This window comes from Pezoporus flaviventris, unplaced genomic scaffold, assembly GCF_033815535.1.
Source record: "Pezoporus flaviventris isolate CSIRO_AGI_PZ_B2104156 unplaced genomic scaffold, CSIRO_AGI_Pfla_v1 ptg000079l, whole genome shotgun sequence".
Taxonomy (NCBI): domain Eukaryota; kingdom Metazoa; phylum Chordata; class Aves; order Psittaciformes; family Psittacidae; genus Pezoporus; species Pezoporus flaviventris.
The window spans coordinates 133,628-156,648 of NW_026892627.1; the positions used below are offsets into that span (position 1 = coordinate 133,628).

The 23,021-nt window shown below is 58.1% G+C and overlaps 2 protein-coding genes across 3 annotated transcripts in view; one reads left to right on the forward strand and one right to left on the reverse strand.

Moving 5' to 3' along the window:
- The first annotated feature begins 9,175 nt into the window (after positions 1 to 9,175).
- The window catches only part of LOC133280013 (uncharacterized), a 38,289-nt gene continuing 24,443 nt past the window's right edge, over positions 9,176 to 23,021 (forward strand). Inside the window, exons 1-12 of the mRNA XM_061474297.1 lie at positions 9,176 to 9,422; positions 10,389 to 10,790; positions 10,881 to 11,007; positions 11,301 to 11,414; positions 11,972 to 12,082; positions 12,218 to 12,337; positions 12,435 to 13,160; positions 15,846 to 16,610; positions 19,297 to 19,580; positions 19,639 to 19,976; positions 21,170 to 21,454; positions 22,843 to 22,903. Coding sequence (XP_061330281.1) covers positions 9,195 to 9,422; positions 10,389 to 10,790; positions 10,881 to 11,007; positions 11,301 to 11,414; positions 11,972 to 12,082; positions 12,218 to 12,337; positions 12,435 to 13,160; positions 15,846 to 16,610; positions 19,297 to 19,580; positions 19,639 to 19,976; positions 21,170 to 21,454; positions 22,843 to 22,903 — 3,561 coding nt within the window. The 5' untranslated portion in view covers positions 9,176 to 9,194. The remainder of the gene's footprint in view (positions 9,423 to 10,388; positions 10,791 to 10,880; positions 11,008 to 11,300; positions 11,415 to 11,971; positions 12,083 to 12,217; positions 12,338 to 12,434; positions 13,161 to 15,845; positions 16,611 to 19,296; positions 19,581 to 19,638; positions 19,977 to 21,169; positions 21,455 to 22,842; positions 22,904 to 23,021) is intronic.
- Positions 15,467 to 21,738, reverse strand: LOC133280083 (uncharacterized). 2 transcript variants are annotated; one of them, XM_061474460.1, is made up of 4 exons: positions 21,547 to 21,738; positions 19,313 to 19,947; positions 17,566 to 17,769; positions 15,467 to 17,034 (listed from the first exon to the last, which is right to left on the reverse strand). In XM_061474460.1, exons 2-4 carry the CDS (start codon positions 19,848 to 19,850, stop codon positions 16,007 to 16,009), a joined length of 1,770 nt encoding a protein of 589 aa, XP_061330444.1. In that variant the 5' UTR covers positions 19,851 to 19,947; positions 21,547 to 21,738; the 3' UTR covers positions 15,467 to 16,006. The 2 variants fall into 2 exon arrangements, with proteins under 2 accessions (XP_061330444.1, XP_061330445.1); XM_061474461.1 differs by having other exon boundaries at positions 15,468 to 17,034; positions 19,313 to 19,711.

Sequence of the window (23,021 nt, forward strand, 5' to 3'; positions counted from 1 at the left end):
TGTTAAGTATAACAGGAAGGGATTCTATAGGTACGTAGTGAATAAAAGACAGACTAGGGACAATGTGGGCACTCTCTGGAAGCTATCAGGAGAACTGGCTACACAGGATTTAGAGAAGGCTGAGGTTCTGAATGACTTCTTTGCCTCGGTTTTCACTGGCAAAGGCTCTGACCAAACCACCCAAGTCTTGGAAGGCAGACCCAGGGACTGCGAGAATGAAGACCTTAGGCCCACTGTAGGAGAGGAACTGGTTTGAGACCATCTTAAGAACCTGAATGTGCACAAGTCCATGGGGCCTGATGAGATCCATCCGCGGGTCCTGAAGGAGCTGGCAAATGAAGTTGCTAAGCCCCTGTCCATCATATTTGAGAAATCATGGCAGTCAGGTGAAGTGCCCGCCAACTGGAAAAAGGGAAATACAACCCCCATTTTCAAGAAGGGGAAAATGGATGACCCAGGGAATTACAGACCAGTCAGTCTCATCTCTGTGCCTGGCAAAACCTTGGAGCACATTCTCCTGGATGTCATGGTAAGGCACATGAACAACAACAAGGTGCTTGGTGACAGCCAGCATGGCTTCACTAAGGAGAAATGCTGCCTGACCAATTTGGTGGCCTTCTATGATGGGGCTACAGAACTGATGGACGGGGTAGAGCAGTTGATGTCATCTACCTGGACTTGTGCAAAGCGTTCGACACTGTCCCACACGACATCCTTGTCTCTAAATTGGAGAGACATCAATTTGATGGATGGAACACTCGGTGGATAAAGAACTGGCTGGATGGCTGCACACAAAGAGTTGTGGTCAATGGCTCAGTGTCCGGCTGGAGACCAGTAACGAGTGGTGTCCCTCAGGGATCAGCGCTGGGACCGGTCTTGTTCAACATCTTTGTCGCTGACATGGACAGTGGGACTGAGTGCGCCCTCAGCAAGTTTGCCGATGACACCAAGCTGTGTGGTTCGGTTGATGCCCTGGAGGGAAGGAATGCCATCCAGAGGGACCTTGACACGCTTGTGAGGTGGGCTGATGCCAACCTCATGAAGTTTAACCATGCCAAGTACAAGGTCCTACACCTGGGTCAGAGCAATCCCAGGCACAGCTGCAGGTTGGGCAGAGAAGAGATTCAGAGCAGCCCTGTGGAGAAGGACTTGGGGGTGCTGGTCAGTGAGAAAATGAACATGAGCTGGCTTCAGAGTGCGCTTGCGGCCCAGAAAGCCAACTGTATCCTGGGCTGCATCAAAAGGAGTGTGACCAGCAGGTCGAAGGAGGTGATCCTGCCCCTCTACTCTGCTCTTGTGAGAGCTCACCTGGAGTATTGTGTGCAGTTCTGGTGTCCTCAACATAAAAAGGACATGGAACTGTTGGAACAAGTCCAGAGAAGGGCCACGAGGATGATCAGGGGACTGGAGCACCTCCTGTATGGAGACAGGCTGAGAAAGTTGGGGCTGTTCAGCCTGGAGAAGAGAAGGCTGCGTGGAGACCTCATAGCAGCCTTCCAGTATCTGAAGGGGGCCTATAGGGATGCTGGGGAGGGACTCTTCATTAGAGACTGTAGTGACAGGACAAGGGGCAATGGGTTCAAACTTAAGCAGGGGAAGTTTAGATTGGATATAAGGAGGAAGTTCTTTACTGTGAGGGTGGTGAGGCACTGGAATGGGTTGCCCAAGGAAGTTGTGAATGCTCCATCCCTGGCAGTGTTCAAGGCCAGGTTGGACAGAGCCTTGGGTGAGATGGTTTAGTGTGAGGTGTCCCTGCCCATGGCAGAGGGGTTGGAACTTGATGATCTTAAGGTCCTTTCCAACCCTAACTGTTCTATGGTTCTACGATTCTAAAATGGAAGACGAATGCTTCTCACTTGCTTCCCAGCCACCCTCTTAGATGCCAGAGCGGCTGCACATGCCCTTTTATTGGACCTTTCCCCAGTATAAGAGATGTGCTGTTAGACAGTGGGTTATGCAGGTGTGTGCTGGAAAACAGCATAATGGAGTCTTTTGGTACAGTTCTAGGAACAAGAAGGAAAATGTTGTTCTTTGAGAAAGGAAAAGGCAGTATTTCTCATGTAAATGAATAAAAATGGCTCATGTTACAAAGCAAGGGCTTAAGTACAGGGCACAGAGACTTGAAGGGAACAGGGTGACAGCAAGCTGTCTTCAGGGCTGCTTGTTGCACAATATACCCTTTGACTACATCTTTGTAGTCAAATATCTTTGTAATAATAGGGAAAAAAGCAGAGGAGAATAATCACCATCATTTGGGGGTTGGAACTGGATGAGCTTTAATGTCCCTTCTAACCCAACCCATTCTACGATTCTATGATTCTAGTCATGGCGTCTATTCTATGTTTTCTGTGCTTTCTTGTACAGACCATCCTCCTTCCAAAAGCAGCATCCAGGCACACAAGGTGCCGCACATCAAGGATCAATGAGATTTGGGGGAAAGGGAAATTCCTGCAGGTTTTAGTGCAGGTGTGGGTGAGACCCATCAGAAATTAAACAGAAAACGCATTGAAATCGTACAGGCTGGTAGGATTAGAGGAAGAGGGATTGTGGCTCATGCCTGCTTTTTTATCCCAAACTTGTCTTCTTTGTATGGACATAGCCATGGAGAAGCAGGAGTTGTTCTTTGGAGATTTATGTTATAACACATAGGGTAAAGGGAACATTTGGAATCTTCTTGTTCCAGGCTTCGCTGTGATCAGATCCAAGTTGCAGCGTCATGCAGAGTGTGGGAAGTACAGAACTGTGTGTGCCATTCCCAGGAGGATCCCAAGACCTCAGCTGCCCAATTTCATTCAAGGGGGTAACATCTGAGAGTCATCAGAATTCAGCATCAGTCAGGCAAATCCAACAGGAAACTGACGAGGTGACAGCTCTCTTGAGGAAGGAGATCCCAGTGAATTCAAGGAGATCCTTTGTTATCGGCAAACCCATGCAGGAGAACACCTGTTTCTGTGCATGGAATGTCATTAAGACTCGTAAATTGAAAATTGGGCTCAAAAACATAAGCAAATTCACACCAAAAGGGCTTGAGTGTCCTCGTACATGTGCACAAACTTCAGTAAAAGCTTTGGTCGCCACATAGACCTGATGTGACACCAGAGAACTCACATAGGAGAGAGGATATGAAAGTGTATGGAATGTGAAAAAAGTTTTGTGGGAAAACCCAGACTCACTAATCACTTGCAATCACAGAATGGTTTGGGTTGGAAAGAACTTTAAGATCATCCAGTTCCAACCCGTGCCACAAGCAGGGACACCTTCCACCAGACCACGTTGCTCCAAGCCCCGTCCAGCCTGGCCTTGAACACTGCCAGGGATGGGGCAGCCACAGCTTCTCTGGGCAACCTGTGCCAGGGCCTCACCACCCTCACAGGGAAGAACTTCTTCCTCACATCTCATCGCAGTCTCCCCTCTGTCAGTTTAAAGCCATTCCCCCATGTCCTGTCCCCACCTCCCCTTGTCAAAAGCCCCTCTCCAGCTTTCTTGTGGGCCCCTTTAGGTGCTGGAAGCTGCTCTAAGGTTTCCCTGGAGCCTTCTCTTTTCCCCAGGCTGAACAAGCCCAGCTCTCTCAGCCTGTTGGGATGGTGTTTTATAGTTTTACAGCGATTATAGGGGAAGTTTTAGGATAAAACAGTTTTCCTAAACTGCATCAAGTTCAAGCATGAAAGGTGGCTGGTTGGTGCCAGCCTGGCATTCATTGATTAGGAGCTGTTTTTAATTAGCAGCTAGATGATTCATATCTGAAAGGAGGATGTAGAGCAGTCTGGACTGTACCAAAAGCATTACTAAATATATCTGGTGCACCCACCACCACGTGCTAGAGAATGTCCATATTAATGCAAAAAAATGCTGGAAGTTCTTCAGGTACGAGAAGACTGAGGAAAATGTCATGGTCAGAACGGGATTGCAGAGCTGTGAGCAGGAAGTGGAGCCCCTGAGAGCTGAGGTTAAGATGAGTGGTCATGGTTGATGTAAAAATAGCAACCAAAGGAAAAAAGCTCAGCAGCTGGAGTTGCAGGAGAGCAGCAGTTAAAGTGCTGTCACATGGAAATAATGACCAGAATCAGTTGCTTCAAACATCTATTTACAAGGGGAGAGGTGTCAGTTCGATCACTGAGGTTCTGGAACAGACCACGGGTGTATTCTTAACGTGTGTGCAAAGTGTAGGTAATGTTATGTTGTAAACCAAAGGAAGTGGTGGCTTCAGCTCCAAGGCAAAGATTGACAGATGGTGTTTGTTTAAAGACTATGTGTCTCCTGCCCCCAGGCTGCTGATACTCCACATTTTCACTTATTCCAGTTGAGGGCAAAGAATGAAAAAGTGTCTTAGCAGCCACTTTGAGTCCAGGAGCAAAGTCAATGCTTCCCTTGAGGAGCAGTAGAGCAACAAACAGCTGGTTCTGTGGTGGGGTTCAATATGTTCTGAAGGGGATTGAGGGAATACACTTGGCCCCAAGGGATCCCTGACTACTCCATTACAGGAGAAATCTCCAGAAAACCCTTTATTGTTGCCTTCTTATTATTTCTTTCTCTTAACTGCCCTTGGGACAGCTTTTCTTTTATTCTTCACAGAATCACAGCCTGGTTTGGGTGGGAAGGAACCTTAAAGATCATCCGGTTCTAACACCTTGCCTTGGTCAGGGACACCTTCCACTTATAGCCCCGTCCAGCCTGGCCTTGAACACTGCCAGGGATGGGGCAGCCACAGCCTCTCTGGGCAACCTGTGCCAGGGCCTCATCACCCTCATGCTGAATATCTTCCTAAGAGCTCACTGAAAAGAAATAATCACCTTGTTTAGAGGTTTAAGTGGAAATTGGGATTAAATGGAGGTGGAAAGCCACGAAGGCAGTGTACTAGCCAACATGATGGCAGTGTGTAGAGTTTTACTTGCACAAAGTACAGAGCAAATCTTAAACCACAAAATGAAGCAAAAAATGTCAAAAAGATTCAGCAGTAAAGCAAGGTGTCTCCCCTGTGAGAAGCATTGAGAGGTTGGCTCCTTGTGTTAGCCGTGGACATGACAACGGGGAACAGCTACAGGAGTTGTGCTTGTGTAAAGCATGTTTGATGCTCATTTAACTGGTAAACATTCAGTTGTGCTGGGGAAATCCAGAGTCAAACCATCCTAACACGACCTGTGTACCAAGAAAGGAGCAGCAGCAGAACTGGGAAGAGATGCGTTGTCTATGATTTGGAAACAGTAGCACCAGTTTTCTCTCACCTTAAGTAGAAGGGCTCTGGTGTGGCGGCCAGGGATGGCGATTCCACCACTTCCCTGGAAGCCTATTCCATGCAGATACCCAGCTTAAAAAAAAAGATAAGTCCTTTTGGGTTTGTTTCTCATATAGAACCCTCTTTTCCATTCCACTGCTGCTGGTGGGAATTTTGCCCTTCATGAGCCTTTGTATAGCTCAGAATGATTAAACAAATAGTTTATGTGGAAGAGTCATTGTTCCCTTCACAAGATGTTGCTATGAACTTCAAAACCCATTCTTTCTGAAGCTGTATTTAAACACTGCGTTTCCAGTCCTCATGGAAAAATACCACTAAAGCAAGGCAGCATGTTTTCAAGAAGTGGTAGCAATTGGGTAGTCCTTCAGTGCAGTGTCTGCTGAGGTCCTTGGGAAGTTGAGGTTTGAAGGGCTGCAGAAACTTGACCTTCCTTACCTGAGTCTTTTCCCAGAAACACTTCTGGAAATCATGAGATTCTCTGAATTCCTTATTGGGAAACTGTCTGAATTCCCTTATGGAAGGAAGAGGTTTTTTGTAGTCTTTGTTATTTAGTAAGACGCCTAAGCTGAGACTCTGTGTCCTTGCCTTGAGAAATAGCCTTCATGCATAGGGAAGTACAAGAAACTGTGTAGACTCTTCCATTTGTGCAGAGGGGAAAAAAATGCCAGATCCTTGGCAAGAGAGGATTTCCTTAAAGAGAGTTGCCAACACCATTTATTTTTAAAAAGCCTTAGGTGATGTTTAATGTGCAAATTAACAATAAAACACACATTAAGGAATGTGTAAAGCTCACCCTGCTGTGTAGCACCTCGTCAGGAGTAGCAGTGACAGGAACACACCTGAGAATAGAACAGTTTGAGTCTGAAGAGCCCTAAATGGTACAAACAAGGTCCGGAAGTCGCACGTGAGGCTTTTCTGCCCTTCCTGGTTTAACTAGGATGAATTGCCCTCTGAAGCATCCTCTCCCATTCCCTTCTCCAGTTTGCAGACTGAGAGGTCTGGCATTTTGTGATTAATGCCGATAAAAGATGATTTCTCCTCAAAGTTTCTCTGAGCTTCTCCCTCTCTCCACCGGATGCAGATAAAGGGTCTCATCCTGTGTGTTCACTTGGTGCCTCATGGGCTGTGGGTGCTGCCATCACACAAATAAAGACAAAACTACAGAAAGAGAGGCCTGGTACAAGTACTTTTTGCAAAGGGATCATCTTCCCTTCTTTGTCTGGATTTTTAGTCAAAGCAACCAAAAAAAGAGCCCTTTCCCAGAAAGCTCCACCTGCCGTTGGGGAGGTTTGGTTTTATCGTGTTTATTGTGTGTAGTTTCCACTCTACCCCGTTACATCCCATCCTGAGCAGATCCAGGCCCTGCCCACACATTCCATACCCCAGGTGCTTCCCACTGCCCCAGTTTGGAGCAGAACTGGAACCGAGTGTGTAGCAGGTGCCTGGGAGACACGGAGCAAATCTGGTGAGCAGCAGGTTCCAAGTGAAGGGAGGGCAGGGATCCCTAATGTGGCGGTTCCTTATGCTGGAGCCACCCGTGGAGGAAGATGCTGCAGGTGCAGGGATTTTACACTGGTTCAGAATTGGCTGGATAAATTCCCAGAAGGAAAAAAGAAAAAATTATAGGAAATATTCATTAGGGAAAAAATCATCCCTGTGAGGGTGCTGAGGCCCTGGCACAGGTTGCCCAGAGAAGCTGTGGCTGCCCCACTGCCTTGACAGCGTTCAAGGCCAGGTTGGACGGGTCTTGGAGCAACTTGGTCTAGTGGAAGGGGGATTGGAATGAGATGAGCTTTAAGGTCTCTTCCAACCCAAACCATTCTAGGATTCCCTCTGACTTGATGGCATCTAAAGCTGGTACCAATGAACATGGAGCCCTGACTTTACGTTCCCAAGCAGGAGAGCTGTCCCTGGGATGCACCTGCTCCCCACAAGCAAGAACCTGCTACCCAGATCCAGAGGGAAGGTGGGAGAGCAGCTGGTCCCCATCCCTCCACAGTAGGGACAGCAGTGACTGTTGTCAGGAGCTGGCTCCTTCCCATCGAGATCTACTGGTTGCCAGGTGTGGTGTGAAAAAAAACAGTGAACTGCCTTGATTTGGTGGTTTCCCAAAGGAACAAGGCTTCCATGACTGTGCTGTGCCTGTCTGCTGGTCCCCATCACCAAACACTGTCCCCTGCAGCCCTCCTGGTGCCAGGGGTGCTGTGTGCTAAAGTCCTGGTGAGGGGGTACAGCCAAATCCTGGAATCTTTGGGACCAGGGTGGAGAGGGCAGTTCAGGACAGCAGCACCTCTATGTGCTCTTTGGTGTTCTGTTTCACCAAAGACCATTGTTTCCCACTCTTACTTTTAATTGCACCAAGAGACTGAGCTCCCTGAATGCTGCTTTTAGGCATTCCCTTTGGGGTCCCCATCCCACCTCAACCAGCGCTGGGAGCTCCCCAGGCCCTGTGGGGCACCACCAGCTTGTACCCTCAGTCCCAGGAGACACGCTTGCCACCCCCAGTGCTTCTCCTGCTTCAGGCTCTGGCGGGTGCCAGCGGCTGTGGCTCAGCCCTGGAAGCCAGGATGGTGTTGGGCCATGGGAAAGAGGCACAGGGGTTTTAGGGACCCTCAGGTGCCTGAGCTGGAGGAGACGCAGCACTGGAAGAGACGCAGGAGCCATCCCATCTTCAAGTGAAATGGCTGCTCGGGCTCCTGTGATGCCTGCTCAGCCCGTTAACCCTTCTCGGCCCACCGCCCTCTCTGCTCAGAGGCCGGGATGAGCCTCTCCGTGTCCTGTGGAGGGGAGCCCCCTCTGTGCCAGCCCCTATGCCCCTGAAACATGAGCTTTCCCTGGGAGGTTTCCATGAAAGCAGGACCCTAACGCTTTTCCCTGATCTGACACTGACACCAGCCCCTGGAACTTAGTCTGAAAAGTCCCAAGGTTGGGGTGAGCTGGGGGGGGTCCCCAAAACCAGAACATCCCCACACATGGGTCCCACATCCATCTCTGGCCAGGGCAGGGGTCCTGCCTGCGTTGGCTGTGTTCCTCTGCTCACACCAGGCCCTCATCCTGCAGCCCTCCGTGTGTCACTGGGTGTTTGCTGGATGGAGAAGGGGGGTCCCAGCAGCACAGTGTCCCCAGGGGTTAGAGGGACACCACCTTGCCCAACCTGCCACCTGCAGGCTGTCACCCTGGGGTGCTGGCAGGGATGCTGTGCCCAGCTGCATCCAGAGGAGGGTAGCCCGGGGATTTTGGACTCAGGACACCCACCAGGCCACCGTGCTGGTGCTGATACCAGAGCTGCAGCTGGTGCTGGTGTCAGGGCAGAGGCTTGGTGCCAGTACCTGGGCTGGGGCTTGGTGCTGGTGTTGATGCCAGCAGCAGCACCAACATTTGGCACCAATGCCAGTGCCAAGGCTTGTTGCCAATGCTGGTAACAGTGCTGAAACTGGTGCTGATGCTGATACTGGTGCTGGGGCTTGGTGTCAGTGCTGGTGCTCATGCCGATGCTGCTGCCAACACTGATGCCTGTGCCAGCACTGGTGCCAATGCCTTCCCCATGCTAGCGCTGATACTAATGCCAGTGGTATTGCCAGTGGTGGGGCGGTGGCTGCAGTGGTGCCAATGAATGCTGTGCCCGTGCTAACGCCGATGCAGATGCCCATGCCACTGCCGATCCCAACGCTGATGCTTCCACAGGTGCCAATGCTGAATCCGTGCTAGTGTCAATACTGATGCTGGTGCTGGTGCCAGTGGCAGTAATGGTGCCGACGCATGCCCGTGCTAGTGCCGACGCTGCCTTCGGTGCCAGCGCTGCCTTCGGTGCCTGTGGCAGTGCTGGTGCCGGTGCCAGGGTGCCCGTAGCGCCGGTAGCAGTAGCGGTGTCGGGGCTGCCGGGTGTCGGTGCCGGTAGGCGGCAGTGCTCCGCGCTCGGCGCCGCTCCCCCGCCCGCTGCCGCGAAGCCCGGCGGAGGCGGATGCAATTCCCCGGCTGCCCCTGGCTCCTCGGCGGGGCGGCGGGGCCCGGCCCGCAGCGCGCAGGCACCGACAGCGGCTCCAGTCCCGGCCCCGCTACCGGCCCCGGCGCGGAGGCGGGCGGCAGTGCGGCCCCGCTCCGCTCCGCGCTCTCCCCGCCGCGGCCCGGGCCCAGCCGCCGGGGCCCGGCCCAGCACCGCGGGGCCATGGCCGAGTGGGCGCCCGCCCAGGTAAGCGCGGCCCGGACCGGACCGGGGCATCGGCACCGGCACCGAAGGCGGAGCCGCTCTCCCCCCGCGCCGCTCCCCGCCGCCGCCACGGGCCTGACCGGCCGGGACCCCCCGGCACTCCCGGCCCGCGAAGCCCCGGCCACCCCGTTCGCTCTCCAGCCCCGGGCCGCTCGCGGAGACCTGTCCCGGGATGCTCCGGTGCCCCCGCGATGTCCCCGGGACCGGCCCCAGGATGTGGCTGGGCGTCTCCGACCCGGGATGTCCCCGTGCCCGCGGGATGCCCCGATGCCCCGGGGATACTTCACACAGGCTCCAGCCCCGGGATGCCCTCAGCACCCCTGACCCGGGATGTCCCCGTGTGTCCCCAGGATGTCCCCGGGCATCCGCGGTCCAGGCTGCCCCGAGCCCCCGGCCCCATCCCGAGGGGATTCTGCCTGATGGGAGTCAGCAAGGGGTGGGGGCTGGGGGTTGCTGGGGTGGGAGCCTCTGCCCTCATAGGATGGTGATGGTGCTGGCCAGTGTCCCACGGGGACAGTTACCGGTGCTGACCCCGTGGTCACTCTGCAATCTCTCCCTCACCTACTGGTCGAGCAGAGCCCAGCCTTGTCTGCCCCTCACCATCCCAGTGCTGCTCCATCCATCTGCCCTGTCGCCTTCTGGTGCATAGACTGGGTCTCAGCAGCTCCTTCCTTGCCTGGGCAGCACCAACCAACCACTCTAAGGGGTCAAATCCTGCTCAGTCAAATAGCTGATTTGGGATACACAGCGGTGCCTGCAGGGAGGTGCCTAGGGTGGCCGGGGCTGGGGGAGATGGGGGCGGACCCTTCCAGCAGCCAAGGAGGGCAGGGTGAGGATAGTGCTGCCGGCTTTGGGCAGTGGGTGGCCCAAATCAGCCCGAAATCAGGCACAACCTGGTGAGGGGGTGACCATGGGCCCCCTCCCACCTGCGCCCTCCCCACATCCCAGGTGCAGGAATGGAATGTGGAGGCCCCCCACCTGATGCCCCTGCAGCCACCGCTGCTGCCGGAGCGGGCACACGTACGAGAGGCGCAGCTCCACTCTGCCGAGGCCTCCCTCTGGACCGTGGTGGCCACGGTGCAGGCGATGGAGAGGAAGATCGACCTCCTCGCCACCCGCCTGCTCAGCCTGGAGGGTCGGTCCGGCACAGCCGAGAAGAAGCTCCTGGACTGCGAGAAGACAGCCATGGAGTTTGGGAACCAGCTGGAGAGCAAGTGGGCTGTGCTGGGCACCCTCATCCAGGAGTACGGGCTGCTCCAGCGGCGCCTGGAGAACGTGGAGAACCTCCTCAAGAATAGGAACTTCTGGGTGCTGCGGCTGCCCCCTGGCCCCCGGGGCGAGGTCCCCAAGGTAATGGCTCTTGGGGGGGTTGTGGGATGGGTACACTCAGAGCCCCAGGGGAGTGGGTGCTGCTGAGCTGCCGGGGGCTTATCCCTGCAGGTGCCGGTGACGTTTGTTGACATTGCTGTCTACTTCTCCGCGGAGGAGTGGAAGAATTTGGAGGAGTGGCAGAAAGAGCTGTACAATAACCTGGTGAAGGAGAACTATGAGTCTTTGATCTCCCTGGGTAAATATCCCTTCTCACCCCTTTCCCAGCTGCATCAACACAAAAGGTTCCGGATGCGGGTGCACGAGGATGGGATGATGTGCTGTGCTATGCCGGGGCCGCCACGTGGGGCAGCCTGTGCTGCCTGTCCCGAGGGTGCTGCAGTGGGTTTTCTTCCCCCAGAATCAGTGCTACCCAGGCCTCCAGCATGGAGGTCCTGCTGAATGCGGGCAGGTTCTCTGCCCGTCGGCATGGGGAGGGTGGGTTGGGTGCAGCCCCTCTGCTGCTGCCATCCGTGCTCTCCCTTTGTGCAGATGGTGCCCTCTCCAGAAGTGAGGCACAGCCCCGCAGCGAGCGCCCAGAGGGACCTTGCGTCCCTGAGCAGAGGGACCTGGAGCAGAGGGAGCTGCCAACAGATGCCTGCGCGGGTGAGACACCAGCCCCTGGCCTTGCTGCCTCCCAGCTTATGTTTCCCTCTTCCCACTGCTTGCGTCCTTCCCCTTTTCCCGGTGGTCCCAGCCCTTCAGGCCCAGTTTCCAAGCTGTGGCCAGACTCTGCTCCCTGCTGTGTGACCGGGGGCCACCAAGAGTAACTGGAAAATCCCCTGTGACTGATGTGCCGGGGGTCTTGGGCATCCATCACTGGGAGATCCATGTGTTCCCCACTGCCACCACATCATGTCAGAGCCCATGGGCTGCATCGCAGTCACCTGTCCTTGTTGGCTGTGCTGTAGTCACCCATCCCCAAGGGCTGTCCCACAGTCGCCCATCCCCATTTGCTGTGCCATCATCACCCATCCCTATGGGCTGTCCTGAGGTCACCCATCCCCACAAATCCCCCAGGGGTACTTGGTGCCAAATAACTGCTGTGGGATAGGGATATCCGACTTGGCCAGAGACCAGGATCCCACATCCATGGTGTATTGGTCATGGGTCACGCTGGGTGGCTGCATCTTGGCACTGGCCAAGTCTCTCCTTGTGAGCAGAGTCGCTGATCTCCACCTCCGACATCCTGTCCCGGATCAAACAGGAGGTGGCCTTCGTTGGGGAGCAGCAGTTCACAGAGGAGCGGGCCATGCCGGCAGACCCCTGTGCAGGTGAGGCCGGGGCTGTGCCACACACCTACCAGCTGTCCAGCGCCAGCAGCAGCCAGTGCTTTTTGGAGCCGCTGCCTCTCTCAGCCTGCCCGGTGCAGGATGTGTCTGAGTCCCTGTCCCTGTACTTCCCTGCAGGTGCAGACGCCCTGATCACTGCCCATGACTTCTTGTCATGGATCAAGCAGGAGGAAGAGCCTTGCGTCCGCGAGCCCTGGGAGCTGCCAGAGAGGGAGATGCTGACAGGCCCTGGTCCTGGTGAGTGATGCTGAGTCCAACTCCATGGGGCTGGGATGGGGCTGGGAACGTCCCTGGTGTCCCCAGCAGCCACTGACTAGGGTGTTCCCCCCTGCAGCTGGTGATGGGCTGCTGGTGAAGACAGAGGAGCGGTGCCCCCACGCCGAGCCCCCCGATGACGTGGGTTTGCCGGGCAGCTCTGGGGAACTGCTCTTCCCCAGCACGGGCTTTGGGAACCCTGAGGGACAGGCAACGGTGACACCAGCTCCAGCAGTGGCTCTGCCAGCACAGCACAGACTGGGCAAAGCTCCGGGCTCAGAGCCGGGGCCGGGAGCCGAGGCAGCGGGTCCCACTGCGACACCGGGACCTGCCGAGGAGCGGCCGCACGGCTGCACCGAGTGTGGGAAGAGCTTCAGCGGGAAGAAGAGCCTGCGGATCCACCAGCGGAGCCATGCGGCCGAGCGCCCCTACCCCTGCGCTGAGTGTGGCAAGAGCTTCAACTGCCACTCAGGGCTGGTGCGGCACCAGATGATCCACCGCGGCGAGCGGCCCTACAAGTGCACCGAGTGTGGCAAGTGCTACAGCCGCAAGGAGCACCTGCAGAACCACCAGCGCCTGCACACGGGCGAGCGGCCCTTTGCCTGTGCCGCCTGCGGCAAGAGCTTCATCCGCAAGCAGAACCTGCTCAAGCACCAGCGCATCCACACCGGAGAACGGCCCTACCAGTGCCCGGCCTGCGGACGCAGCTTCCGCTACAAGGAATCCCTCAAGGATCACCAGCGGGTCCATGGGGCCGAGGCGGGGGCCCCCCCGCTGCCACCCTCTGGCATCATGCCCCCTGGGGACTAGGGGCTGCTCTGCCACGGACTGACACCCCCCGGGATGGGGCAGGCGCTGGCCACGCAGCTTCCTACCAAATAGAGGTGCCCGGCCGGAGCGGGGGCACATGGGGATCCCCGGGGCCAGCCCCTGCTATGGACGGACGCTCTTTGGCCCCCACTGCTCCCCGCACTGGACAATCCTGCTGCACAGGATGGGGAGCAGCCCCCTGCTGTGCCCCCCCACTGCCAGCCCCCCGCCTGCTGCTCTGCTCCCTCGGCCCCTGCTGCTTATTTTTACTGCCCCCCGCCCCGTGCCATCCTGCTCTGTACAGTGCTTGGGGTGTAGTTTTGTATGGACAATGCGCTATGGAATAAAGTCATGCTGGGCTGCAGCACCTTGGCCCCCGGCCCCACGGGGTTCCCCATGTCCCTCAGGCCTTGTGGCCACGCTCCTGCCACATCCCCGTGGTCCTGCATCCTGGGCAGGCAGTGGCAGTGCCTGCAAGCTCGGTGATAAGGAATGGGAGGAAATCATGGCTCAGCACGGGGCATAGGGCAGTGGGAATGGCAGCACCACAGAGCCAAGGGGCATGGTGGCTTCCTGATGCTCCTGTGTCTCCAGCCACTGTGGCCTGGTGCTGGCAGAGCGGGAAGTGCCTGCACCCACGGGTGAACCTGCAGGGAGAGGGAAGGACAGGCAACTGTGCTGCAGGGTGCCTCTGTGTGTGTCTGCACACACCAGCCATGGCTGTGCAAAGGCTGCTGGATGCAGCCGTGCGCTCTGGGGCCATGGGTCCTGGGTCTCCCCAGTGGCTGCAGCCCCAAACCCTTGCTCCACACCCCTGCCTCATCAGACCCTTCTCAGCATGTCCAGTTCCCAACATCTCTCGTTTTTCCTGCCTTTCTGTGAAATCTATGGGCCTGTGGCCCACGACCCAGCATCTCCTCCCTGTGCCTCCACACCCTGCTGCAAATCATTTCATTAATTAGTAAAACAACCAGGTAGCAATGTCCTGCTCATTCATGCCAGCTGCAGCACAGGCAGCACCTCTGCCTTCATTTTAACCAGCTGAATCCCAGCCCTGGGGTCCTGCCCACCATCAGTAAACTGCTCCCAGGTCCCCCCTGTCCATGATTTGGGTCACCCTGGGGAGTCCCAGCCAGAGCCTGGTGACCCAGCAAGTGCTATGGCTTTGGTCAGTACCCACAGTGCCACCCTCCCTGTGTGGCTGCACCCCCTGCTCTGTCCTACTTGGGTGGCAAAGGAGCTGCCACCAAGCAGGGATGTGGCTGTGGGTCCCCACATACTGTAGATGGGTGGGAGCATTAGCCCAGGGTGGCCTTTCAGCTGTGCTGACACTCTGATATGGGCTGCAGCCAGAGCAGGAGAGAGGGTGTGAGGGGCTGGAGCTCCTGGGGGACTCTACACGCTCTTAGGGGACACTGCTCGCCCCCTGGGGACACATGCCAAAGGGGCCATGCATGATGCCAGGGACCCTGCAAACTCCCTGGAGACCATGCACACTCCCTGCAACCTTGCACATTCCCTAGGGACCCTGTGCACTGCTTCATACCCTGCACATAGCAGGGGACCTTGCATGCTGCCCCTGAGCCATACATGCTGTCACCCCACCCCAGAGCCACGCAGGCAGCGGAGGTTGCCATGTCCAAGCCCAGGTAGCACAGGTCCTGTTCTCAGCCCTCATCTGGGGTGCTGGCTTCCCCTGAAGGTGCCACTGAGCCCAGAATTGCTTGCCCCACTGTATGTCCCAGTACTGGCTGTGCACGTTAGGGTGATGGAGCAAACTATTCCGTATCACTGCAACGCACTGTGCCCAGCTCACCAGCCAGGGCAGCCGAGGCAGCAGAGTGCCGGCAGCACCAGGGACTGGAGCAGGGAGAAACCTCAGGCAGGCAGTGCATTAGCAGCATGACACAGCAGCCGAGCAGCACCAGCACAAGGGAGCAACAACCGGGGTAATGGAGGAGGCTCTGGAAGCTACACAGGGAGCCGGGATGGGACAGGAACCACATTGGGTGCTGTGGGGAGGGCAGGTAGGGGTGCCCCCATTGGCAGCAGCAGCTGCTCCCACAGGGATCAGGATGGGCTGGGGTGGAGGACAGGGGGAGCATGTGGCCCCTCACCCCTGCGAAGGGCTACCTTCACAAAGGCAGGATTAATCCTCAGGTGTCCCTCACTGCAGCTCAGCACCCACCGCAGCTCCTGGGCTGAGATGGGAGCACAAAGGCTTGTGGAGGGGGGCAGCAGGTCCTGCTCACCAGGCCCCTCCTCACCACACCACCCCTGCCCTGAGCTCACACAGAGACAGCTTTTCTGTTTTTTTGGGGCTTTTTTTTTTTAACAGAAGTTTATGGTTATATGCAAATTAGGTCATTAAATGATTTGCATAAAATGTTCGCACATCAGCGACTAAGTGTTCCTAACTCCCCACCCCCCGAAGGTAGTAATCCTACTCGACTAGCGCTGTCACACGCGTGGCCCCGCTGACCCCTGTGCGTGTCTCCCTGCTCGCTCACACATGCCCCGTGCTCAGCGGCCCTGCTCTGGGCCGCTCACGCAGGCAGAGCCATGGTCGCAGGCACAGGCCGGGCACACACACACCCGTTTACCACGCACGCGTGTATCCACACTTCCCTCCCCGGGCACCGGCCGCCTGTGCCCCCTTGTGCCTTCCCCATGCTCACAGGGAGGACCCAGGCGCCCTGCACGCCTCCTGTGAGCCAGGCAGGTCCCTCGCACACCGCTCCCCACGCGCACGCCCCACTGTCCGTGGCTGGGCACCCGCCGCGCAGCCAGAGCCCCGCAGGCACAACCATGTCCTTGGTGGAACGGCGTCCCCGCCCGTCCCTAGCTGTTGGTGAGGAAGAGCCGTCTGTGTCTGGAGGCAGAGCCGCGTGGCCGGCCCCGACGCCGGCCCCGGCCCCGGTTCCCAAAAGGGCTTCTGCTGGGCACGGTGGTCTCTCCCCAGCTCGTGCTCCCGGCCTGCGGCTCAGGGAAGCTGGGCTCAGCTTTGGGCTGCTCGAGGAGAGGGCTGGGGTCCGGACGGGGCTCGGGTGGCGGCGCCTGGTTCTGCCGGGCGCTGGCCCTCTCCTGGCGCAGGTAGCGCAGCTCGTCGCGGATGTCCGTGAGGACGCCCAGCAGGCGGAATTGGAGCTCGCGGTCGCGGGCCCTCTCCTCTCGCTGGGTGGCCCGCTCCTCCTGCCACATGGCCAGCTCCTGGTGGTACAGCTGGTCCCACTGCTCCTCCAGGTCCAGCAGGTGATGGATGTTAGTCCTCCAGCTCTCCCGGCGGTCCTCCCGCAGGCGGGAGCACCCCAGGCCACGGGGTGGGCCAGGGGCAGCAGGAGCATCCCCTGGCGGGGAGGCGGAGGAGGGCAGCGACTCCTCGGTCAAGGCGCCGTGCAGCGGGGAGCGGGCCGGGGGCTCCTCCTCTGCCGCTGCCTTCTCCCAGGTAGGCCCCATCAGTACCCTGGGCAAAGCGCCCATCTCCGGTCCCGGGCCCCCCGCCTGCTCCTCAGGGTGTGAGGAGTCGAGCCCGCGGCCCAGGGGGGGGAGGTCGGAAACCCCCTCATGGCCCCAGTCTGAGTGAGCATCTACGGGGTTGAGAGGGTCCTCAGGCAGGGAAGTGACAGAGCCCTGGGAGCTGCACCTGCGGATCAGCATGGCCTGGCGGGACAGTTTCATGTCTTCCTCTGCAGACATGGGGGCCTCAGGCCCCGACTGCATCCCCACGGCCCCGCCGTGGACTCTCTCCACCTCCCGGCCTTCCCGTTCCTCCTCCTCTGACATGGAGGCGTAGGAGACCAGGGACTCGTTTCGCAGGGACGGGGAAATGGCTGACACGTCTGGAGTCCGCAGCTCTGGTCCCGACTCGGCTGGAAGAGAAGCCTTACGGTGAGCCCCAGCTGCTGTCCTGGCCCCCTGCCCCTCCCTAACGCACGGACACCCTCCTCATGGACATCCCTGATGGACACAGCAGGCCAATGTGCCCCATCTGCACAGCTCTCACCCTCCAGCTTTGCTCACCCCTGCCCTGAGTTCCCCAGGTCGCTGTGTGACACAAGGATGGCCATTGCCTTTGCCTTCCCTGGGATTTGTCACCTTCTGCCACTGAAAAAACACTGGCGGTTACAAAACCATGCTTCAGGTTCCCCGTTATGCATCCACAGCCCTTTGGGACTCACAGACCAACCACACAGGCTGGGCAGGCATAGGGAAGTGTCTCCAATCGGAGTGTACCCCACTACGACACCACCAGTGCCACACCGAGGGCTGCATCCAGCCCCACGAGCAGCACTCTGCCACACCAGGACCCAGCAAACCACCACCAGAGCCTTTTACCTCCCATCCAGACAGACCCAGTGCCCTCCCTCCACCGCAGCAGCCCATCTCCACTGCAGCCTTACCCGAACTGCTCTGTCCCTCCCCTCGGCTGTACTCGCAGATGACGGAGGGGTCGGGGCTCTGCACCGCCAGCCGGGGCACAGCAGAGCCCTCCACGTCCGGCAGGGATGAGGGCTGCCCGTTGGTGTCAATGTAGATGCTGGGATGGCTGATGCCAGGCTGCAGGTGCATGAAGGACTGCTTGGTCGCGCCGGGGAAGAACAGATCTACGCGACAGAGAGAATCCAGCCTCAGCCACTGTGCTGATGGCACTGCCAGTTCAAGTGCCCCCACAGAAAGGCGGATGGGGCTCCCCAGGAAAGGGTCCCATGGGAATCTGCACGGGAATGATGCTGTATGGGGGACACGGTCGCACTGAGGCACAAACGCTCCTCCTGTGAGGCTGGCCCACTCTATCGCTCACTCTCACCTCTCTCAAGACTGTCCTAAACTTGCCCAGCTCTGAGGGTGTTGGCATCCGCTAATGTCCTGCAGGACTTCTGCCTCCAGCCCAGAACCCTTCTGCTCTGCAGCAAAACAGGCATCTGGTTCAGACACAATCTGAGCCTGAACCGAGTGGAATGAGACCCACACTGCCCACTCTGCCCCCAGTGAAACCTGTTGGGCCAAGATGAAATCGAAGAGCAGAGGAAGAAGCAGGGTGGTGAGACACTGGAATAAGTTGCTTCAAGAAGCTGTGGCTGACCCACCTCTGCAGTGTCCAGAGCCAGGTTGGACAGGGCTTGGAACAACCTGGTCTAGTGGAAGGTGTCCCTGCCAATGGCAGGGGACTGGAACTGGATGAGCTTTACGGTCCCTTCCAACACAAACCACTCCAATTCTATGATTCTATGACAGCTAATCCTGGTGTCCTCTGGGGACACAAGTCAGACATGTCCCCTCTGTGGAAATGAAAGGGCATGGGTGGGTTTGGCCTCCTGGCCAGTAACAAAGCCCAGCTGGGGTGTAACCATGGGCCCAGCTCAGCACTACTGCAAGACCAGTGTTGGGTCTTGGATAAACATTTCCCCCCCCCAAATACCTCTCAGGCATTTGAGCTAAACAGGCATTACCCAAGAGCAGAACCAGCAAGAAGGTTCTGTGCTAGGCTGAGATGCTTGCTCTGCCAGTGACAGAGGGGTCAAGGGCATGGCCCCAGTAGGAAGGCATAGCCCTCCCAGCGACCCACCACTCCCCCCAGCCATGCATGGCATCTGGGTGCAAGATGCTGTGGGAGGACAGAGGGACTCTGCACTGAAGCAAATGCTCCCACTCCCTCTGACCTCAGCTACTGATGGGGGACACCGACCCTGACAGGAAAACAGGAAATAAAATCCCATCCCATCTTTTACCAGCTGCCTTTAGATGGTGACCAGCAAGGCCAGGCACTGCATCAAAGAAATAAAAAAAGACAGCCAAAAAAGACCCACTCCCACAAAGTTTGAGGTGTTCCCGTTGATCCCAGGTTATTTCCACAGTGGATTTTGAATTCCAGCACACACAGTTTTTAGCCTTGGTAGTTTGCTACGCAGACATGATAGGACCACAGCCTTGCAGATGATGTGATCACAATATAAACCACATAGGAGGGCAAACCCCAAAAGACTCCTTCCACAGAAGGGAGCACAGAATGCAAACACCCAGCAGACCCCAGAGTTGAAGATGACTGTGCCCTGGTGACATTACCAGACCAGATGTCACTCAGAGGGACACAGCACAAGACTCTTCCTACTCCAACTCTCCTCTCCCCAAAGAACCATCACGACTGACCTGGGTCCAAGATGATTTCGGGCTCCGAGTCGTGGCTGGCCTGCAAGAAGGTAGAAGCCACCATCTTCTCCAGGGGCGTGAGACGTGGCTTGTGGAGTGGCCCACCAGCACGGTTCATGGGCAGGTGCTTCTTGGAGGTGATCTTCTTCTTGACGTCCAGCCGCAGGTCACGCCACTTGTGCTTGAGGTCGTCAATGGAGCGCTCGGTATAGCCCAGGAAGTTGACGCGGCTTTGGATTTGGGTCCAGAGCTGCTTCCGCCGCACCGGGTGAGCCCGCAGGGCTTCAGACCCATACAGGGCGCTGAAATGCCGGACCACATTCCAGACCAGCGTCTCAGTCTCGTCATTGGAGAAGTTGGCCTTCCTCTTCCGGCCAGACGCTGGCATCGCCTGCGAGGCTGCGGCAGAGGTGGAAGGGGCACAATTGAACCTCGGTCCCCACTCCTCTCTGTCAGCTCCTGGGGGGAACATGGGGCTGCGGGAGCCCGAGGGAGCCGCGGAGGAGGGAGCCGAAGCAAGAGCCCCCGAGGCATCCATGGCAGGGGAGGCTTGGGCCAGGGAGGATCTAAAGAGCCGCTTCGACACACCACGCGGCACAGGGGCACCTCATCCCCTTGCCCCGGCTCGAGAGCACCTGGGAGGGGAGAAAAGGAAAGGGCAGCGGTGGGTGGTGGCAGCGTGGGGTGATGGCAAGGGCCCCCAGCCCTCTCCAACCAGAGGCACCCAGGGACCCCCAGCCAGCTACCATGGGAGCCACAGAGAGGGTCATAGTCATGACACAGGCCATGGCAAGCACCTCAGCCACAGGTGCCCCATGTGCTTTGGGGCCATGGCAGGTGGCTCAGGGCCACAGAGAGGGTGCTGAGGAGCACCTCGTGGCCAGGCTTAGGGTGATGGGGAGTGCCTCGAGGCCACAGTGAGGGGCATGTGGCCATGCTGACAGCGATGGGGAGCGCCTCTGGTTGCATGGTGAGTGTCTTCAGGACAGGGTGAACACCCCAGGACCACGGCAGGAGCCACAGCAACAACTTCAGGGCCATGGCTATCGCCTCTGGGCTGCAGTGAGCCTTGGTCATGGTCAGCACCTCAGGTCTACAGCAAGCACCTCGGCACCATGGCAAGGGCTATAGCTATGGTGGAAGCACTAGGGCTGCAGCATGAGACCTCAGGGCAATGGTGAAAGCTTTGGCCATGATGAGCACTTTGGGTTTCCAGCTACGGCTTTGGGACCATGGCACAGACCTTGGCAACAGGATAGGTCTAGGGGCCATGGCAAAAGCCTTTGCCATGGTGAGCATCCCAAAGGCACGATCAAGACTTTGGCCACGATGCAGGCCTTGGCAAAGGTCTTGGCCATGGTGAGAATCTCAAGACCCCATTGAAAACCTCAGGCTCCTGGTGAGGACCTTGGAGTCTTGGTGAAGTTGCTGGCCGTGGTGAGCACCTCAAGGCCATGGCAAAGATACTACAGAAAGCCTTGGTCATGGTGAACACCTCAAGCTTCCACTGAGGCTCTTTGTCCCATGGAAAAAAAACCTTGACTACAGCAAGTGTTTCAAGGCCATGGTGAAACCCTGGGCCATGGCAAATAACTCAAGCTCTCACAAGGACTGTGGGACCACAGCAAAGCCCAAGGCCACATCAAGTGCTCCAAGGCTATAGCAAAGACCTTGGCCATTGTGAACACCTCAAGCTCCAAGAGCTTCAAGATGCTGGCAAAGGCCGTGGTGACCACAGTGCATGTACTGGGCTCACAGCAAAGCCCCCAGCAATGGTGACCACCTGGACACCATGTCACAAGGCTCCTGACCATGGCTCACCGCAGTCCTGGCCCCACTGCTCCCCTCATCCCCCAGCACCATGGCAAACTCCTCAACCACCCTCAGCATCTCCAGGCCGCACGGACAGCCCTCCATCAGCCACCTCGGGGCCCTGGCTGAATACCTCAGAACCGCAATCACCCTCCCCTCAGAGCAGAGGCCTCTCCCCAATCAGACGCGGGATGCCCGGAGTGTGGGGGGGGGCAACCGGTACCGGCTGCACCCCCGGGGCAGGGCCGGGCCCTTCGGCGGGTGGCTTTTGTTCGCGCTTCCGCCGGGCACCGGGGACAAAGGGGCCGGGGCCTGCCCTCCGGGGAGGAGGTGGGGGGAGCCGGGGGGCAGGCACCGGCCCTGGCCACAGGCCTTCCACCCCCCTCCCTCAGCACCCCGCGGGGCAGGACGGCTGCGCCTACCTGTGCCGGGACGGGCGTGCGAAAGGGGGGAAGGGGGGGTGGGGAGCGGGGAGGGGAGCCGGCGGCGGCGGGGCCGGGCTCGGCGGGGGGCTCAGCTCCGGCGGCGGCGGCGGGTAATGGCTCCCGCCTCGGCGGAACTCGCCTTCATTTCCTCCGCCTCCGAGCGGCGCGGCGCGGCGCGGCGCGGGCCCTGCGCGCCACCGCCCTTGGGCGCCGCCTGGCGGCACCGCGGCGCGAAGCGGAGGGCCGGCGAGTTACGCGGGGTTGCGGGGGGAAGGCGGGAACACCACACAGAAACACCCGCGCATCCACACGCATCCCCGCGGGTGCTGCATCCCGGTGGGGATCCCCCCGTGCACCCCGTGCACCCACACGCCTCCCCTTGGGTGCTGCACGCTCCCCCCCTCCGTGACTATGCATCCTCCTGGGGTTCCCCCCTTGCACCCCATCCCTGCACCCTGCAACCCGCCTCGAGTGCTGCGTGTCCCCGTCCCCCCCCGCCCCGTGATTGTGCATCCCCGTGGCATGTCCAGGTGTGTCCCAACAGGCACCTCCTGCCCTACCACGGTGCACCGCGTCCCCGCATGCACGCCCACCCGGGGTGTGTCGCCCTGCGATTGTGCATCCTTGTAGGTACTTCCCTGTGCATCCCTGCGCGTCTCTTGCATCCCGATGCTCTCAACCGTGGGACACTCTCTTCCCTTGTACCCCCGTGACTCTGTATCCCCATGGGCACTCCTCGTGCAACCTGTGCCTGCATCCCCCGACTGCTGTTTGCACCCCCGTGACCATGCAATCCCCTAGGCACATCCCTACATGCACCCCTTCCTTTGCACCCCTGCGTATCCCTTGCAGGATCCCTTGCACATGCGTTGCATGTGTTGTGCGTTTCCACAGGCAACTTCACACACAGCGAGTGCCTGAACCCTCCCATGCGCTCCCTGAATCTCCAGTTGCACATCCCCATGGGCACTTCCCGGTGCATCCCATCCCCTGCTCCCCTGAGGGGAACTGCTGTACTCCTGTGCATCCCAGTGGGCATCGCTCAGTGCACCCTGCCCTGTACACCCCAGGAGCACCCATTGCACTGTCCCTGTTCCGCTCACTCTGGCAGGCATCCAGGTGTCCCCTGCACCTCATGCACCCAGATGGACACATTCCAATACCCCCTGCATGCTCTGTCCTGTGCACCCTGATGCTGCTCAGTACCCAGAGTCACTGCATCCCAATGGGCCTCCCACCACAGACACCCCAATGGGCACCTCTTGTGTGTCCTGCCCAGGCGTGTCCCAACAGGTGCCTCCTGCCCAAACCCTCCCACGTGTCCTCACCCACCCTCCCCGAGGTCCTGGCCAAGGTGAGGCAGGTGAAGGGGAGGTTTAGAGTGGCCCTCAGGGATAGTGGGGTCTCTGTCCCGGTTAAAATATTACAATCACCACCTGTGCTGTGCTTTGCTGATTTCTGCCTTTTTAATG

Excerpts from the sequence above, each read along its gene's own strand:
- LOC133280083 (XM_061474460.1), bottom strand. The coding sequence starts at position 19,850 with ATGGATGCCTCGGGGGCTCTTGCTTCGGCTCCCTCCTCCGCGGCTCCC. Across the intron at positions 17,770-19,312 it reads CGAAATCATCTTGGACCCAG|ATCTGTTCTTCCCCGGCGCG; the intron begins GTCAGTCGTGAT and ends TCTGTCGCGTAG. Across the intron at positions 17,035-17,565 it reads GGAGGGACAGAGCAGTTCGG|CCGAGTCGGGACCAGAGCTG; the intron begins GTAAGGCTGCAG and ends CTTCTCTTCCAG.